General features: G+C 36.8%; 1 protein-coding gene across 1 annotated transcript in view; it reads right to left on the reverse strand.

Moving 5' to 3' along the window:
- The window catches only part of SLC17A1 (solute carrier family 17 member 1), a 39,137-nt gene extending 21,758 nt beyond the window's left edge, over positions 1-17,379 (reverse strand). Inside the window, exons 1-6 of the mRNA XM_063725402.1 lie at positions 17,346-17,379; positions 13,265-13,437; positions 6,624-6,857; positions 6,453-6,540; positions 6,010-6,096; positions 40-158 (exon numbers count right to left, since the gene is read on the reverse strand). Coding sequence (XP_063581472.1) covers positions 40-158; positions 6,010-6,096; positions 6,453-6,540; positions 6,624-6,857; positions 13,265-13,437; positions 17,346-17,379 — 735 coding nt within the window. The remainder of the gene's footprint in view (positions 1-39; positions 159-6,009; positions 6,097-6,452; positions 6,541-6,623; positions 6,858-13,264; positions 13,438-17,345) is intronic.
- Between the last annotated feature and the right edge of the window lie 2,626 nt (positions 17,380-20,005).

Raw genomic sequence — 20,005 nt, forward strand, 5'->3', positions numbered from 1 at the left:
AGAATCTGGGAGATGCCAATATGGAGAACTGTGTTCTACCTGCTGCACCAGGGAGGATGTGATGTATTCCTTTTCACTGATGCTTATACATGGGTGGTCCTTGGGGTCATCATAAAACAGAACGAACCAGAGAAGACATAGAGCACAGCCACAAGCACCTATCAAAGCAGGATAAGTTAGAATTGGAAGTTTCTGTTTGTAGTGGATCTCTTTCCCAAATTGGCATTTTTCAATGTATTAGTCTGAGAACCTGGACCTCCTCTTTCTTTTTTGAAACTTTGCAACAAGGCTTGTGTTTTTCAGTTCTTCTTCTATCCACAGGGACCCCTCCCTACTAGAAATGGGGTAACGCCTATGCCCTTTCCTGATCTCCTATCCTCTGCTCCCTCCACTCATGACAGCTGGGCCTCCCTGCCCTCAGGCCCTCATCTTTTCAAATTCCTCATGTGTTCCACCATAAGAGGATGGCACAGCTGAGCCTGCACAGGGCTTGACAATTGCCCAGTTGTTTTGTTTTGTTTTTAATGTTTAAGTTCAGGGATACATGTGCAGGTTAGTTATATAGGTAAACTTGTGTCATAGGGGGTTATTGTACAGATTATTTCATCACCCAGGTATTAAGCCTAGTATCCATTAGTTATTTTTCCTGATCCTCTCCCTCTTCCCACCCTCTACCCAGTGGTAGAGGTTGTTCTCCTCAGTGTGTGTTGTTCTCCTCTATGTGTTCACGTGTTCTCATCATTTAGCTCCCACTTATAAATGAGAACATGCGGTATTTAGTTTTCTGTTACTGTGTTAGTTTGCTAAGGAGAATGGCCCCCAGCTCCATCCATTTCCCTGCAAAGGACATGATCTCATTCTTTTTATGGCTGCATAGTATTCAATGGTGTATATGTACTGCATTTTGTTTATCCAGTCTATCATTGATGGGCAGTTAGGTTGACTCCATGTCTTTGCTATTGTCACCCAGTTTTGACAGCTTAGCCTCAGCTGTCAAAAATACAGCCCAGGCTTCAGGGATTATTGGAGTTCTATAAGAGTTTGACAAATTGTTTCTATGAGTTTTTTATATTAATAATTTGACTGTGAGGAATTCTCTGTTGGGACAGAAAGTATATAGTGCTCATCAGTCAGTCTTACAGAAGACTTGCATTCATTTGACAAATATTGATTAAGTGCCGATTATTTACCATGCACCTATTTTAAGTACTAGGGATACAGCAGTGAATAAAACAGACAAAAATCCCTGCCTTTATGGAGTTGACTTTGTAGTGGATAAAAAAGAAAAAAATTGTTTTATTCAATCAACTCCCCAAAAATTCATATAATACTGTTTATTATCTCTTTTTCAAAATGAGCAAACTGAGACTCAGAAAGATCAAATAATTTGTGGGACACAAATGTTAGTGAGTGGTAGTTTACCCATAAGCATGAATTATACTGTCCGGGGAGAAACTAGATGGGGAGGCTGGAGTGCTGGAAATAAAAATACTATAATAGAAATAAAGAATGCCTTTGATGCATCAGTAGACTAGACATGACCAAGAAAAAATCAGTGAGCTTGATAAAATGGCTATAGAAATTTCTAAAACTGAATTGCAAAGACAGAAAAAAGAACTAAAAAGACAGAATGGGCTGGGCGCGGTGGCTCACGCCTGTAATCCCAGCACTTTAGAAGGCCGAGGCGGGCGGATCACCTGAGGCCAGGAGTTCGTGACCAGTCTGGTCAACATGGTGAAGCCCCGTCTCTTCTAAAAATACAAAAAAATTATCCGGGCATAGTGATGTACCCCTGTAATCCCAGCTACTCAGGGGGTTGAGGCAGGAGAATCGCTTAAATCCAGGAGGCTGAGGTTGCAGTGAGCTGAGATACTGCCATTGCACTCCAGGCTGGGTGACAAAAGCAAGACTCCATCTCACACACACACACAAAAATGGAATATCTAAGAACTGTAGGACAATTACAAAAGCTGTAATATATATGTAATAAAAAAAATACCACAAGGTGTAATATACATGCAAAGAAACATACTGGAAGAAAGAAAGAAAGAAATAGAGAAACAGAGAAAGAGAAAAAAAAGAAGAAAGAGAAAGAAAGGAAGAAAGAAAGAAAAAGGAAGGAAGGGAGGGAGGTAGCAAGGAAGGAAGGGAGGGAGGTAGCAAGGGAGGGAGGAAGAATGGAAAGAAGGAAGGAAGAGAGGGAGGGACGGAGGGGAAAGAAAAAATATTTAAAGCAATAATTACTGAGAATTTCTTAAAATTAATAATAAACCTCAAACCACAGATATAGGAAGCCCAGAGAATGCCAAGAAGAATAAATTAAAAAAAAAGTCACAAACTGACATGTTGTAACCAAATGCCCCCAGTTTTTTAAGAAAAAGGGAATGAATTACTATTTTTTTTTCTGAGATGAATTACTATTTTTAAAAATTTTCTTTTCTTTTTCCCTTTCTCCTTTTCCTCTTGCTCCTCATTTCCAACTTAGCCCTTCAGAAATGCAAATATAACGTTTCACCTCCTCCCCTCACCAGACATTCGCTATAAGAAAAATTCTCCTAACTACATGCTTCAAGACATAGCTCTCCTCAGAGCTGACAGTCAATTTGCAGACCAAATTGACAGGGAACTTTCATCTCTAGAGCATGGCCTCAGAACTTCCACTCTCCAGGAGTGGCCTTGGAACTTTCTTCCACCAGGAGAGCATATTGAAAACATGCCCTTTTTGGTCACTTTTTCAACCTACTTCTGTCCATGAAAGTGCCACCTCAACTGTGCAGTAGATAATTGCCTGGTAGCAAGGGGACCCCTGCCCTTGCTCATTTCTTCCCCTACCATGTGAAAATGCTCACTTTTTTTTTTTTGCCACTTCAGCTCCAAAGGTGAAACGGCACATTTAAAAGCAAGAAATTTTGTGTCCCTTCCCCAAGCTAGTTTTGGAATAAATCCACTTTTCTTGTACCAGACCCCTCTCTTGTTAATTGGACTCTACGTGTGGTAAGCAACTAACTTGATTTTCGGTTACAATATAATATTCAACTTCAGTAAATCAAAGACAATTTTGAAAGAAGCCAAAGGGAAATAAATGACCTGAAGAGTCATGTTTAAAGTTAGAATTCTGAACACAAATCTCTGGCGACTAGACTGAAGCTTGACCTATTCCTACCCAGATCCATTCCATTCCCACCTCACTAGGTACTTTGAATGGATATATGTGGAAACCCTTGCCTTCCCCATTGTGCACCATTCATATCTTCTGCAAGTAGTGCCTCCTACCTCCCTTGGTCACTCCCCAGTTCAATAGATATTGGGAAGAGCCCTGCCGGTCTTTTCCAATATAACCAATAGCCTTGATTCTATTTAAGCAAGACATTCCAGGCATGATGATTAGAAGCAGAGCCATGGGCTCTACTGAGCCTACTGTCTTGGCACCTGCCCTATGAAGAGAGCCTAGCTAGAGAGGAGCTAGAATGGGCTCTCCACAGCGTGGAATCTAGGGCAAGGGCCCTCTGGCCTGGGCCTCAGGGCAGCGGTGACAGAAACCATAAGTGATCTTGGCAACAGCTGTGTCTAATGGCACAGACACTAGTCAGATGTGAGTTAAGGAGAGTATGAGATGCTAGGAAATGTAGGCAATGGGTACAGACAGACTATGCAACGATTTCAGTGGTCAAAGGGAGGTTACTTGAGATAGAAGACAGGGAAAGGGAATCATCTTAGAGATTTGAGAAGAATTAAGAAGTTTGATATAGTCTTTAGGAGACAAATATAGCAGGATGGCCAGGCCTCTTTTTTTTTTTTTTTTTTTTTTTTGAGACAGAGTTTCACTCTTGTTGCCTAGGCTGGAGTGCAATGGCACGATCTCGGCTCACTGCAACCTCTGCCTCCCGGATTCAAGTGATTCTCCTGCCTCAGCCTCCCGAGTAGCTGGGATTACAGGCGCCCGCCACCATGCCCAGCTAATTTTTTGTATTTTTAGTAGAGATGGGGTTTCACCATGTTGGCCAGGCTGGTCCCGAACTCCTGACCTTAGGTGATCCACCCACCTCAGCATCCCAAAGTGCTGGGATTACAGGCGTGAGCCACTGAGCCCAGCTGGCCAGGCCATTTTAAGTGCAAATGTAAGTCTGTGACTCAATTTACTCTATTTGGTAATCTCCAGCAATTATCAGCTGCTTAAATACAGTTATTGTCTTATTCTTTAAAACAGTATCTATTCAGATTTATTCAACTTTCTTGGCAAGAATATCCAAATGGAATTTTAAGACAATCTTGGTTTTAGTTTTCCCTCTGCCACTAACAGACAGGTCATTTGACATACGTGGACATCATGTAATTTCTAGTAAAAAGGTGGTGGAAGGCAGACACCTAAATTCCTAAACAGTGGTCATCTAATCCCTTTTCCTCAATTCTTAGTGATAAGGAAAAAACATGTGAGGGACTTCACAGTAAAGCTATTATCGTAGTACAATGTGTAGTTGTGTAACACCTTTTGAGTTTCATGAAGCCACCCATGATAACTGTAAGTGGCATACATTGCTGTACATGATCTTATCATAGAAATACAACATAAATATTAGATGTCATTCAACCCTTGATCAGCAATGTTGGGCAGCATTAGTTATTCAAAAGTTTTCCTTATATGGAGCTGAAACCTTATCCCTGCTCCCCCGCTCCCTCGTAATTTCTGCATATTTGAGTTAGTTTTGTAATTCAAAACAGGTCTGCACTTTATTTATATGACAGTCCTACAAGGTATGTTCTCTCAAGTTTTCTCTTCTTCAGGCTAGACATTCTCAGTTTTTTCAGCCCCTTTCCTGATAAGGGGCTTATGTTCCATCACTATACTGACCATTGTCTACTACTGAAGACTAACACAGTCATTAACAGCAATGGAATTTTGAGGATGGAAGATGTGTTTTCAGATTATGTCTCTGCCATCTGCTCACTGTATGTATTGGATGTCTTCTGTTTGTCCCCCTAGATGTACTCCTCATCCTTCTTCACCTTGCTTTGGCTACAGATGGCTGATTTGAATGAACATCAGTAGGCCCCCATGTCCTCTGCTTCCACCTGGATTTGGCCAACAGAAATTCCAGGCAGAGATGAGAGGGAGAGAATTGAGTGAGATCAAGGTGTCTTTTCAAACCCTGGTTAGCTCTGTCTTATGATTGCCTCAATCTATGTGTCCTTTTATAAAAAATCATGAGTTCTTTTAAGGCATCCTGCTCTATAGGGCTCACCTAATGGATTCTGATAACTACTTCCTTGCTTGATGCCTTTGGACCTGGGGATGCTAGATGTTCCGAGCTCCTGTATCGCTAGCCCCAGGTAACTGGACTATTCCTAGGATTCCACCGCATCTCATACCTACCTTTTTAACTGATCATTTTGTAAATAAATTCTTCCAAATTTGCCTTAAGTGTATGACTTTGATCAAGTTACCTAAGCCTTTTGAAGTTTCCTCACATATCAAATGGGCATAATAGAACCTATCCACATTTTCTTATTCACAAACCTGAAACCAAGATCAGAGAGCCGAAAGCGATTTTTATCACTTATTTGTAAACCTTATTTCTTTATAGTTTTTTTGTGTGTTCTAGTTTTTGCAGATTTCATTTTTTACTGTAGAAATTAATGTGTTTGATTATGTGGTAGTGCTCCACATCATGCTTTGAATGTTAAGTATAAAAAGTAATATATTTCTGAAATCTGTAAACTTATTTATTCTGATCATCCTTTTCCTGGAGAGTTTCATATAAAAGCATATGCATCTATATCGCCTACATTATAGAATTATAAAAGTTATGTACAAAAATACAGGTATAGTTCTAAGCATAATACCTTGCTTGTGATAGGAACTTAATGAGTATTGACTTCTCTCTTTCACTCAGTGGAGTTCATGATTTTTAATATTAACTTTATATGAATTATTACATTATATTGGGTTTTAATGTTTAAATTTTTCTTAGATTCTGAATAATAACTAGGATTTTACAGAAAGAGACTCACCAAAAATATAGAAGACCATGGGCCAGCCCAGAGATTCACAGATAACTCCAGTCACAAGTAGGACAATAAAGGGTCCCAGCAAAAACCCTAATCAGTAGGTACAAAGAACACCCCTAATTAATGCAGGCATCTGAAAGTAGAGATAATGTAGCCTCACTGTAGCAATGAACAATTTCCTGTGAAATAAATTTGTGTATCATAACACAAATATCAGAAGAAAATAATAAAAATATTTTCTTTTCTCTCTTTTTCTCTGTTGTTTGAGATAAGGATGCCTCTTCTCCATTCTATACAATTCTCTCATCTTCATAGCAAGAATGCTGAAATAGATGATTTCCAAAGCCCTTGACCGTTGAAAACACACATTTCTTATGGCTCTAGGGAAGAACATAATACAATGAGATGAAAATAGGATTCAAACATTCTAGGCTCTAACTCTTTACCTGATGTACTCATAGAAGTAAGTCGGCCTCGTTCCAGGGGAGGAGCCCATTTGACATATATTTCAAACTGGGCTGTTCCAACTATCCCCTGAAATGAGAAAGGTTTGACATTTAATCTCTAATACTTCCTGTGAATTTAAACTCTGTTCAGTTTTAGCATTATTTTAATACCTGGGCTACTCCTTGAATTGCTCGACATACAATGACCCAAGCTACTCCAATTCCAGCTGCTGGTGGGATGAGCAGGCTTAACACAGAGCTGAGGCATAATGCAAAGCCAATCATTTTCTTTGTAGAATATATTCCAGAGAAGTATCCAACAGGAACTTGGATGATGATGACACCATAGAAAGTGGAACTCAAGATGATTCCCTGGATATCTGGGCTCCAATTATACACAGGGTTCTAAAAGACAAGGGGGGACATGTTGAATCACTCTGCATATCAGAAATTTACTGTGACATTTAGGGATTCAGGGAAACTGTTCTGGCTCACCTCATGTAAAGTAGCTCCCCTCTTACTAGTATTCTTTATCACAGGACCTTCTTTATTCTTTTATCACACCATTTTCTGTACATATTTACATTTTATCATTGGAGTAATGTAAAGTCCTCACAGCCAAGGACACCATCTGTACCTCCCTCCAGTACCTTTCACAGCATAGACATTTAATGCTTGTTTCTTGAATGTTGCTAAACTGCATGTAAACTCCTCCTGCGTAGCATACATACATTAAAATAGTTAATTTCCTGTACTTCATAGTACTACTTATACTGCAGTTGTGAATTTCCTCTTCCCTGTTCGCTTTCTCTAACTCCTCCATTAATTTAAGCTCATTTGCAAAACACTTTTCCCCATATACATATTGCTCCCAGAGAGCAAAGTCGTGATACACAGCAGATAAAACCATGAAGAGTTCTCAGCCTGAGCTGTGAGAACAACTGCAAGGAACAATAAAAAGAAAAAGGCCATTTCTCTTCTTTCACTTGGCTCTGATGTGGCATATTTTTTCCAGAAATGTATTTGTTAGTCCATTCCTAAGTTAGAGGGCCTTCTATTGTTTCTTTTTACGTTATTAAAGAATGATGGCCGGGTGCAGTGGCTCACGCCTGTAATCCCAACACTTTGGGAGGCCGAGGTGGGCAGATCACGAGGTCAGGAGCTCAAGACCATCCTGGCTAACACAGTGAAACCCCGTCTCTACTACAAAACCCCATCTCTACTAAAAATACAAAAAATTAGCCGGGCGTGGTTGCAGGAGCCTGTAGTCCCAGCTACTCAGGAGGCTGAGGCAGGAGAATGGCGTGAACCTGGGAGGCGGAGCTTGCAGTGAGCCAAGATCGCGTCACTGCCTTCCAGACTGGGCGACAGAGCTAGACTCCATCTCAAAAAAAAAAAAAAAAAAAAAAGATAAAAGAAAATCCTAATATTGAATTTATTGTTGAGACTACGAGGGAGGAGGTTGCACAAGTTTTTGGACCCACTTAACAGGGAGAAATCTTAATGGTAGTAGAGGAGGACAGGATAAAGTTTATTTGGAAGTGTCTAAGATAGTGGCATTTTCTAAACTTTCTCTGTTACTTGCATAATTAGGAGGAACACATTAAATAACGAAGAGTTTCCTGAATAAACAGTGAATGTGCTGGATGTTATTTTTGGTTGAATATTAAATAAAATAGGTAGGAATCCTTATGTTTGTTGTCATCACTATCATCCCTCCATTCCTCTTTATTTCTCTCCTTTTCAAGTCACTGTCACCCTATAGCTGTGGCCTCTAGAGTGTAATATTTCTCTTGGATGGAAAAGGACTTCCATGGAAAAATCTGGTAGGCGTGACTCTCTGAGAATACCAAATAATAATCAGTGAGGCACATCCGTATAGTAGCCTGGGTGCCAGGGAAGTTCCAGATCTTTTCCACTGAGGGGAAGGAAGCTACGCAGAAGATGAAGCAGAATGCTCAGCCAGGTTTTGTTTTGTTTTGTTTTTCTTGTTTTTAATCACAGGAAGCACCAAGGAGGTCAATACTCACCCTTACCTATATCAGGTGGGCCAGCAGGCATTTGTTCAACTCTCTCTGTGCATGTGAACAGATCACTCAAAATCTTGGATAGTTTTTCTTACGGCTTAAAGCTATCACTCTCCACAGCAGAATGTAGAAAATAAAAAAAGTTCACCAGAATTGGTTTAAATCCCCTGAGCTCAGACTGAAACTACTCACACCAGAAAGATAAATCCTCAGTTTATATTTTTCTATTCAGTGCATTAACTAGTTGCCATTGAACAAAGTACTCCACATATAAATGTATAAATGACTCTATGTAAATCTTAGAAATAAATATATATACACATTTGTATGGGTCATATAAATGAATAAGAAATATATGATACCTCAATAAGGAAAGTGTATCCAGGGTATCAATAGATAATTTATAAGAGAACAAAATGGAAATGATCAATAAACATAGGTCACAGAAATATACAAATGTGTAATCCCATTAGTAATAAAAGAATATATACTTTAAAGTTATGGTAGAATTTCTAACTGTCAGGTTGGTATGCTTTAAAAAGAATAATGACACAATCTTCTTGATTTCGATGGAAGAGGGAAGACTGACTACAGAATATTCTTCATCTACCTTCTTTCTCATTTTCTTTTCTATAATCAGTGTTTCTTAGAGTGGTAAAATATCTGTGTGTGTCTGTTCTTCCTTGTTTTTCCTGTTATTTCGTCATTTTTTCTAAAATGTTCTTTCTGACTTTTTCATAATCCTTTCCTGTCAATTTCCTTTTTTCATTCATCTGCTCTCCAAGCAAAGCCTCTTGTGGTCTGGCCACGTCTACTTTGAGTTCTTGTAGATACTGCACTGTGGTGTTCCTTCCATAGCTATAATTGCTTTACTAATTTTTAGGTTATTTTGTAATGTTAGACTACAATTTAGATCTGCTTTGTGGAATAATTTTCTGGTGAGATTTTCTATTTAGAATAATTATGTATTATATTTCTTCATTTTTAAATGTAGTACCTTATGTAGCAGTAAACTGAATTGTGACAGGAAATTTCATGGGATGGCAAAAGGTTTCATGGGGTGGCGGGCTGATCTTTCAAGCTCTATAGCTCAAGAGCTCCCTCCCCTTTTAGAGCCATAGTGAAGACTCTAAAGTACAACTCCCGTGAGTAGCCATTTCTCTAGAATATGAGGTTCTCAGTATTTAAACCAAAGCACTGGAATACCATAAATATTTAAGAATATAATTCAAAACATTTTATATAAAATAGATTTTATACAAAATAGACTTTATACAGAACAGATTTTATGTAAAATAGATAATTGACACAATAAACTGTATCTATATATATACTTGTGAAGCTATCACCACAATTAAGACAGTGAACATATTCTTTATCTCCAAAAACTTCCTCCTATTTTTTTTGTAATTCCTCCCTCCTGCCCTCTCCCACCACTGATCTGCTGCCTGTCACTGTAACTTAGTTTTCATTTTCTAGAAGTTTTATATTAAGGGAATCCTATGGTATGTACTCTTTTTTATTGTCTAGCTTATTTCACTTGGCATAATTATCTTCAGTTTTATCTATGTTGTTCTTTGTGTCAGTAGTTCATTCCATTATACTGCTAAGTAGTACTCCATTTTATGGATGTGCCATAGTTTGTTCATTCATTCACCTATTGACGGACATTTAGGTTATTTCCAGTTTTTTGGCTATCAGAAATAAAGCTAGACAAAAATGTTTATAGAACATTTATGTACAAGTCTCTGAATGGACATATGCTTTTATTTCTCTTCAGTAAACAACTAGCAGTGGAATGGCTGTCTCATATGGTAGGCGTATGCTTAATTTTTTATGAAATGACAAAGTGTATTCCAAAGTGGTTGTACCACATTGCATTCTCACCAAGACTGTAGGAGAATTCTAGTTCCTCCACATTCCTGAGCACACTTTGTATTTGCAATCATTACAATTTTAGCCATTTGAATCAGTGTGCAGTAGTATGTCTTTGTAGTTGATGTTTGTCTCCAATGTCAAATGATATAGAGCATCTTTTCATGTGAGTATTTTTCCTCTGTGTATCTCCTTTGGTGAAATAGCTGTTCACATCTTTTTCCATTTTTTGTATTGGGTTGTGTTTTTTAATTGAGTGTTGATAGAAGCTCTTTACAAGATATGATTAGCAAACATGTGCCCCTGTCGCTGACTTGTTTTTCCATTATCTTAACAGTATTTTAAATTCTGATGAAGTCCAGTTTTATGTTTGTTCTTTTGCATATCTTGAAAAATCAGTTGTTCATATGTGTGTCAGTCTCTCTATTATATTTCATTGATCTATTTTCTGTCTTTACACTAATTCTACACTGTCTTTATTACTATAACTCTGTGTAAGTCTTAAAATTAGTAGTAGGTAGTGTTACACCTCCAACTACTAATTTTCAATGAACATTCAGAGGCAATTCAGTGGAGAAAGAAAAGTGTTCTCAACAAATTGGGCTGAAAAAAATTGTATATCCATATGTAAAAAAAAAAATCTTTAATGCAACATATACAAAAAGTAATTCAAAATGAATCATAGATTTAACAGTAAAATGAAAAATTATAAAACTTCTAAAACATAGAAAATTTTTTTTGATCTTGGGTTATGCAAAGATTTCTTATATGCAACAAAAGCACAACCCACAAAAAAATGTTAAAAGAAGTTCTTCAGGCAGAAGAAAAGTGATATAGCTAAAAAATTCGGATCTACGTTTAAGAAGTAAGACCATTAGAAAAGAATAAATGAAAGTGGAAAATATTTTATTTTGAATTGATCTAAAAGATAGCTTTTTGTTGAAGGAATGTTTTGAGTGTTTATAACATATAGATATATAAAATGAATAACAGTAGTCACAGAGATGGGAGAGAGGAATTGGAAATATTCTGTTACAAGATGCCTTCATGATACATGAAATAGTATAGTGTTATTTGGAGGTAGATTTATATTATTACAAATGTATATTAGAAAACCTATGGAAGCTATTAAAACAGTTTTTTTCAAGTATAAATGAAATATCAAGAGAGGAGATAAAATTCAATCATATAAAATGCTCAGTTAAACCCAGAAAAGGCAAAATGTGAATGAAAAAAAATTAACAAAGAACAGATTTAACAAATAGAAAACAGTTACCAAGTGTGTATTTTTCTATTCTTCCTTTCAGTTCTCACAGTTTTTGCCTCCTATATTTTGCTGCTCTGTTGTTAGGGATACACATGTTTAGAATCATTTGTTTTTGGAGAATTCACTCTTTTTATCATTGGGTAATGCCCTCTTTATCTCTGGTTATCTTCATTGCTATAAACTCTGCTTTGTCTAAAATTAATATAGCTACTTCAGTTTTCTTTTGATTTGTGTTTTCACGGTTGCATAGTTCACATCTTTCTTCATCCCTTTACTTCTAACTTATCTGAGTCTTTATATTTTAACAGGATTTCTTGTAGATAGAATATTTGAGGATCTTTATTTGTTATCAATTCTAACAATTTCTGTCTTTTAACTGATGTGTTTAGAACATTCACATTTAAAGTGATTGTTAATATAGTTGGATTAAAATCTACCATCTTTTAACATTTCTTTTGTGGTAAGCCTGCTGGCAGTAAATTCATATATATAGAGGGAAAATTGAAGGACAAAAATTGAAAGACAATAAAGGCTTTTTCAAATTATAGCTACAGCTTGAAATTTTACAGTCTTTCAATTTTTTCAATAATTTTATCGAGTACAGAATTCTAAGTTGGCAGGGGTTTTCTTTCTTTCAACACATTAAAAAGTTCACTTTTCTTTCCTTGTTTGCATGGTTTCTGATAAGAAGTCTGCTGTAATTCTTATACTTGTTCCTCTGTAGGTATTTTCTTCCTCTGGTTTTATTGAAATATTCTTTTTGTCTTGGTTTTCTGCAATTTAAATACGGTATGCCTAGGTGGCTTTTCTTTGTTTTTCTTTTTGCTATTTATCTTGTTTGGTGTTCTCTGAGCTTCTTGGATCTGTGGTTTGATGTCTGTCATTAATTATGGAAAGTTCTCAGCCATTTTTTAAAAAAAATATTTGTTTTCTATTCTCTCTGGCATTCTGGTCATGCACATGTTACACCATTTGATACTGTCTACAATTTGGGAATGATCTGTTAATTTTTTAAAATTCTCTTTTTCTTTGCATTTCAACTTCGGAAGTTTCTATTGACCTATGTTCATGTTCACTAATTATTTCCTCAGTGGAGTAGAGTCTGCTGATGAGCCCCTCAAAAGCATTCTTTGTTATAGTTTCCTTGATTTCTAATATTGCTTTTTAATTCTTTTTACAGTTTCCATCTCTTTACTGACATTACCTATCTTGTTTTTATTTTTTCCTGCATCTACATCTTCTGGTAGATAACAATTGATTATCTCCCAGAGATGAAATTAATGAAACATTTAAATATCCCGCATGTCAAAAACTTAAAAAATGTAATGTGTTTTCACCTTCCACTTCTGATTTAAAATGCTTTCCTTTTTTTTCTCTTGTCCAAATTTCTTGATTGCAAAGAAGCCCTAACTCTTGGGTTTTATTCTCTCTCACATAGAAGGATTTACACAACAAGCCCTTCAGAAATATTGAGGCATACTTTAATCATGGGACATTTTATTCAGGTCACTCCTGGCAAGGTAATGAAGACTTGAGCTTCTTTTTCAATTATATTATCATATCAATACAATTTCATATCTACATAAATTAGTTAGCAAGGCAGGCTTTTAAACATTTGACTGTGAGGAAAATTATTGATATACCTTTATATTATCCAGGAGCTTCTTTGTGGAGGTGTTGGGCAAACCATGTGGATCTGTGCTATTCACCATGACTACCATTGTGAGATTCAGGCACGCGCGCTGTGCTGTTATTATAACATTACAACAGTGCACAAGGAAAGACAATCCATAGCGAAAGGAACAGAAACCTGGAACTACAAAGTAAAACAGAAAGCCTCAATTGTTGACACAGTTGAGATAAAAACATACTTTAACTATAGGAGGGACATTCAGAAATTTCGAGCCCTAGATATTAATTTAAAATTTTATTGTACTTAATGACCTTTGATAATTATTATATAATAGGAAGATGTGAGACTGATGTAATAATACCATATTCTCCTTAAAATTATAATTCCAACTAGAAATTCCAAGAAAATCAAGCCAATCTTTCAAGTTCTTTGGCTCATGTCTATTTTTTAAAAGACCCTTTATAAATACCCTGTGTTACTCTTGGACATAAGTCCCCTTAATAACAACAAAGACATTTTCTGTCAAGAAAACTATTCCTTTTCCAACATTTAAAAAATACTCTGGTTGAAAGACTCATATATGCCCAATGCAGAGAAAAAATGGCATTTTTAAAAAATGTAATTACTTATTGATATAAGCTAGAGTAATCTGTTGGTGTACAGCCAAACAAGTTCATTGATGGAAGAAAGTAGGGAGTCCAGAAACAGATAGACATATATGGTTAACTTTTTAAAAATAAATGTACTAATGCAATTCATTGGAGGAAAGTAAAGTGTTTTTCAACAAATGGCATTTTCTTCAAGAGAAATATAGGTATATGTCTACAAAACAACATGTACAGAAATGTTTATAGAAGCTTTATTCAAAATAGCAGAATGTTTGGAAAGAATGGACACATCATGGTATGTTAATACAATGCATATTACCCAGAAATAAAAGGAAAGAACTACTTTTACACAACAATTTGGATAAATCTGGATGAATTTCAACAAAAACATGTTCAGTTAAAGAAGCTAGACACCAGACAGTATATACTATAGGAATCTAGTTTTATGAAGTTCAAAAACAGGCAAAGTTAATCTATATGGCCCCCTCCATCTCCAAAATCAGCAATGGGAATCTACTTTATGTTGAATCCCTCTCACACTTTTAATCTAACTACTCTGTCTCTGACCTGTACAACCAGATTTAAAGGGCTCATGTGATTAGATCTCTCCTAACTGCATAATTTCCCTATTTAAGATGAACTGATTTGGGACCATAATACATCTGCAAAACCCCTTGAAGTAGCACCTAGCTTAATGTTTGCTTAAATAACTGGGAGAAAGTGTGTATACACCAGGGGCTGGGAATCTTGAGAGAAAACTTAGAATTCTGCCTACTACAGTCCACCATCTGGCCCTTAAAGACTCATGCTCATTTCACATGCAAAACATATTCACCCATTTCAAGCTTCCCAAATTCTTCATCTTATTACATTATCAGCTCAAGTTCAAAACCTCATCAAAATCTCATAGCACAAAGTCCAAACTCTCATTATCTAAATCAGGTGTGGAAGAGGCGCCTATGATTAATCCATCCTAGGGCACAATTTCTATCTGTGGGCTTGTGAAACTAAAGAGACGAGTTATATGCCCCTAACACTTTTACCACATAATGGTGGAACAGGCATAGGACAAAGCTATAGACATTCCAGTTCCAAGGTGGGAAAAATAGAGGAGAAAAGGAGTCATCGATCCATAAAGGTTCTGAAGTTCAGCCAGGCCAATGTTGGATTTTTCATGAGGTCTGGAGATAATTCTTGTGGCTCTTGGCTCCACCCTCTGGGCTTTGGGCTGTATCCTCTGTGCTCATTGTTCCACCCAAGAATAAAACAGGGGCCAGGGAGCTTGGGTGCCATCTTGGAATTCTGTCTACTGCACATTCATAGTTAACTAAGAATTTTTTATTGCAAATAAATATTAATGTCATAAATAGATTTTTTATATCTTTTGAGATAATCATACAGTTTTCCTCTTTCAATTAGTCTGTGTGGAGTGACATGTATACATTTTCTAACATTAAGTTACTCTTTTATTTGAAGAATAAATCTGACTTAGTGTTGTTGGTTGCTTTTTTAATGTTTTTATAAATCCTTAGATTTGTTTTGTTCTGTTAATATTTTATTTAGGATTTGGTATCTTTATAATTTTCATAAAACTGTTTTGCTTTATATGTTGGAAGCTATTTTATTAGATGTATAAATATTTTATATCATCTTATTGAATTGAATTTTATATCATTTTGCAACATTCTTATAGAATCATTTGAACTAGTAAAAGACTGTAAACAAATTAGATGTTTATAAATCAGTGACCATTTAAATAAATTATAATATATCCATCCATACCAAAGTCATTTGCAGCTATAAAAATGCTAAGGAAAATCTCTGCCAAAAATTGTGGAATACTCTTTAGATAAACTGTTAACTGAAAAAAAGCATTAGTACCCAACAAATAGTTGGCTAGTTTTCTGGACTAGCCTGAGCTTCCATTGTTAAAAGATAAGAATATTAGATAAAATATGTTTAAAATAAACCGTTTTTTTAAAAGCATGGGTGATCTAAGAGGAAAGATGAAATATTCAGGCCAAAGGCTTAGTGAAGATGGGGGCCTCAAAACATAAGTTGATAATTGAAGTCAGATGTTTCACTCTGGACTTTGATCTTGGGATTTTTGGCCTTCCATGATATGGGGACAACAGGAATCAACTACCAAGGTCCTAGCAATGCGATAGCATATAGTAGGAAACTCTCTCCTAAAATGCTTGGATGTCAAAGACTTACATGGTCAATGGAGGATGAACACATTGCCCCCTTATCTTGTCAGTGGACTGCCAAGAAATTTTGTGCCATATGAACTTAAGAGCTGAATAGAAGGGGGTAAAAGATTACCCCTGAGAAATTTAATCATCAGCCAGCCCTTCCTTTGATTTGCAGCCTAAACTCATTATCTTAGGGAAGTGAATGGATCTAGAAAGCTATCAGAAACTTTGTAAACACCCCTGCAGGAGAGAAAAAAGTCTCTACATGGTAAAGGGGAAGTCATTGTCACCATGTCAGAGAAGGGCTCATTGTCTTAGTCATTTAGGGATACACTTTTGAGGTTTACTCATTTCTCTCCTCCACATTGCTCCAGAAAGTCCATGAATTTTGGCTAAACAAGTTAAGTTAAAAAGAAGACCACAGGGGGAATTCTAAAGTGTTTGGGATTGAGTAATAAGAATACTACATATTGAACTCATGGACAGAGTAAAATGTGCATCTGTAAATATATTTATCAAAAAAGAAAGAATTTAAACACTTGGAAACTGAACAAAGGAACAAACCCAAAGAGTCTAAAAGGAAATAAATGCATAAGGGCAGAAATGAATGATATATAGAGAATATATATATACACATATATATGTATATAAACTTTGAATGCAGATTAAATGGACAACTTAAACAATCAAAATAATTAAGTATCAAAGTTGATACAAGAAGAAATACATAATTTAAATATACAGTAACTTTTACATAAGTTGAAAACGTATACAATCTATTGCTCATCTCCTTTTCTGGGATTTTGTCCCCTATGACATTGACACAACGCTAAGCCAATAGCAGTAATCCTTTATTGTCGTTACACTACCCTGCCTAAAATAAACAGCTTCTCTCAAAAAATATTCAGTACGCATTCAGCTGTTGACGTCCAAGAATGCAGGGACTCAAGAACATTCATCCTGCCTTACTTCCTCTTACAGATCTATCTCTCCTTCTCTTGGAGATGGAACCAAAATAGCCCAATTTTTTTCTGATATTTTCCACTAAATGATAAACTGACAAGTGTGCAAAAATGAAAATAAAGTGTGAGCCACCAGAGTATGTAGAATCTTTTTATTTAGGGCTTTTCTGGTGGAAAACCATAGTAGGACTGGTTTCTTCTACCTTCTTTTCTGAACATTTTTAAGACCCCATATGTACATCACAAAAATATTCTTCCACATGGAATCTGTGATGTAATATTTAAGAAAGAGAAAGCCTGTTTAATGGAACAGAATAAAGTGCTACCTTTTTTGGGAGGCAACCGGTTATCCATTTGCATACACAGCTGAAGTTACTTCTCTTCTTGCTGAAGGGTTTGGCCTCCACCCACTGTGAGTGCAAAACACGTTGATGTCAGCATAATGTAGAGAGGCAACTGACCAAACACTACCCAGTACTCCTCTCTGATTTAAAACTGCTTCCAAGGATAACTTGCTCCATCACAGCAGTGCCCATTCACCTCCATTATATGCTTCCCTTGATATTTATTTTACTTTTGTGATTGTTTTGGTTGATTAAAAATATATGGAGGACCTGAAAACTACAGAGAACAAACAAATAACCCTGCCAATCCAGAATTCTTAATCTGTGATAATATTCCTCCAAAGTGAGAAATGGAAAGAATTCATTGCCAGTAGACCTGCCCTATAAGGAACATTAAAAGAAGCCTCTGAGGCAGAAGATTGCTATAGGTCAGAAACTTGGCAGTACGAAAAGAAAGGAAGAATGTCAGAAAAGGAGTAAGCAAAGGTAAAACAAATTCCTTTCTTCCCCCTGTATCTTAATAGAGCTGAAAGATACTATCTGCTTATTGATAAGACCAACTCAAGCAGAGGCTAATCATTCGTTATACTTCCACATGCCCCTGTCCATATCTTCAGTTTCCGTGGATAGAGCAGCCACTGCTGCAAAGTTTTATGGCAGGAAGCTCAGTGCATGAATCAGAATGGAGCAGTCTCCTATCAGGTAACCCCTTACCATCAGAATTCAGCATCAATATGTGCTGGTCAGCTTAGACCTCAGGATTTTACCATTTCAGATTATATGATACCTAGTGCCCCAAAGATACCAAAGTCCTGAGATTGGATTTGCAAAGTATTTTTGAATAAGCAGTTTGTCAACCATCATTATCACACATTGGAACCTCTTCTGGGGCTGCTCTTTATTTCAATACATATATACATATACACCAAACGCACACACAAACCACCCATATGTATGCACCACATACATACATACAACATAAACACATGGTACAAACTCCCCTTATGTTCTCCACACATACACTCCAGACACATAGCAAACCAAACATGTAAACACGTTACAATACTGCATCCTCAAAACGGAAGTACAAACTACAAACACCACACGCATAACCACACACACACACATAAACAATGGGCACATATGCACCAGGCATACACAGTGTGCCACACACATTACAGACACAGCACACCACAGCTATACAAGCATCACACTCTGTACAACACATACTTCTCTTTCCTTGCGTCCCTGTGAACCTCACACTGATTGCTAAAAATATGTTCTAAAAAAGAAAATCTTGTGAAAAGCCTTAGAAGATAAGGCATATTCCACCCCTCCCCAAATTTTCGCCTATTGCTGAGTACTTTCAATAATATCTTTGCCAGGGAATGCCCCCTTATGGCTCTCTGGGGAATCAACTGATTGCTCATTTCATTTAATGAGCCCCTTATAAGAGTGACACTAACCTTGATTCGGGACAAAAAAGTGATTTCTTCTTCCGCTGTGAAGACTTTTCTCTCAACTTTACACAATATTGACTTTCTAGGATTACCAAGTTTAGCCCCATAAATCATTTACCAAATCTTTTGACATCACTGTGTCAAAGTTAAAAGCTTAATTTTTAACTTTACTTTTACCTTTTCCTTAAAGCTTCAGGGAAGGCGTGTGGGTCAAAATCATCCAGTGGACCAGAAACTGGGAATCTGCCAGTAATTTCATGGCATAATAAGCAGACACCCTTAGTCTCTCTCCCTGCCCAGGAGGTAGAGCTTGCCTGCCATAAGTGCTCTCAAGGTTTCTCTATTAGGAATCCAACTTACAAGGGATGTGAAGGACCTCTTCAAGGAGAACTGCAAACCACTGCTTAATGAAAAAAACGAGGATACAAACAAATGGAAGAATATTCCATGCTCATGGGTAGGAAGAATCAATATCGTGAAAATGGCCATACTGCCCAAGGTAATTTATAGATTCAATGCCATCCCCATCAAGCTGCCAATGACTTTCTTCACAGAATTGGAAAAAACTACCTTAAAGTTCATGTGGAATCAAAAAAGAGCCCGCATCACTGATCAATCCTAAGCCAAAAGAACAAAGCTGGAGGTATCACGCTACCTGACTTCAAACTATACTATAAGGCTACAGTAACCAAAACAGCATGGTACTGGTACCAAAACAGAGATATAGATCAATGGAACAGAACAGAGCCCTCAGAAATAATGCCGCATATCTACAACTATCTGATCTTTGACAATCCTGAAAAAAACAAGCAATGGGGAAAGGATTCCCTATTTAATAAATGGTGCTGGGAAAACTGGCTAGCCATACGTAGAAAGCTGAAACTGGATCCCTTCCTTACACCTATACAAAAATTAATTCAAGATGGACTAAAGAGTTAAATGTTAGACCTAAAACCATAAAAACCCTAGAAGAAAACCTAGGCATTACCATTCAGGACATAGGCATGGGCAAGGACTTCATGTCTGAAACACCAAAAGCAATGGCAACAAAAGCCAAAATTGACAAATGGGATCTAATTAAACCACAGAGCTTCTGCACAGCAAAAGAAACTACCATCAGAGTGAACAGGCAACCTACCAAATGGGAGAAAATTTTCGCAACCTACTCATCTGACAAAGTGC

Source organism: Pongo abelii, chromosome 5 (assembly GCF_028885655.2).
Source record: "Pongo abelii isolate AG06213 chromosome 5, NHGRI_mPonAbe1-v2.0_pri, whole genome shotgun sequence".
Taxonomy (NCBI): Eukaryota; Metazoa; Chordata; class Mammalia; order Primates; family Hominidae; genus Pongo; species Pongo abelii.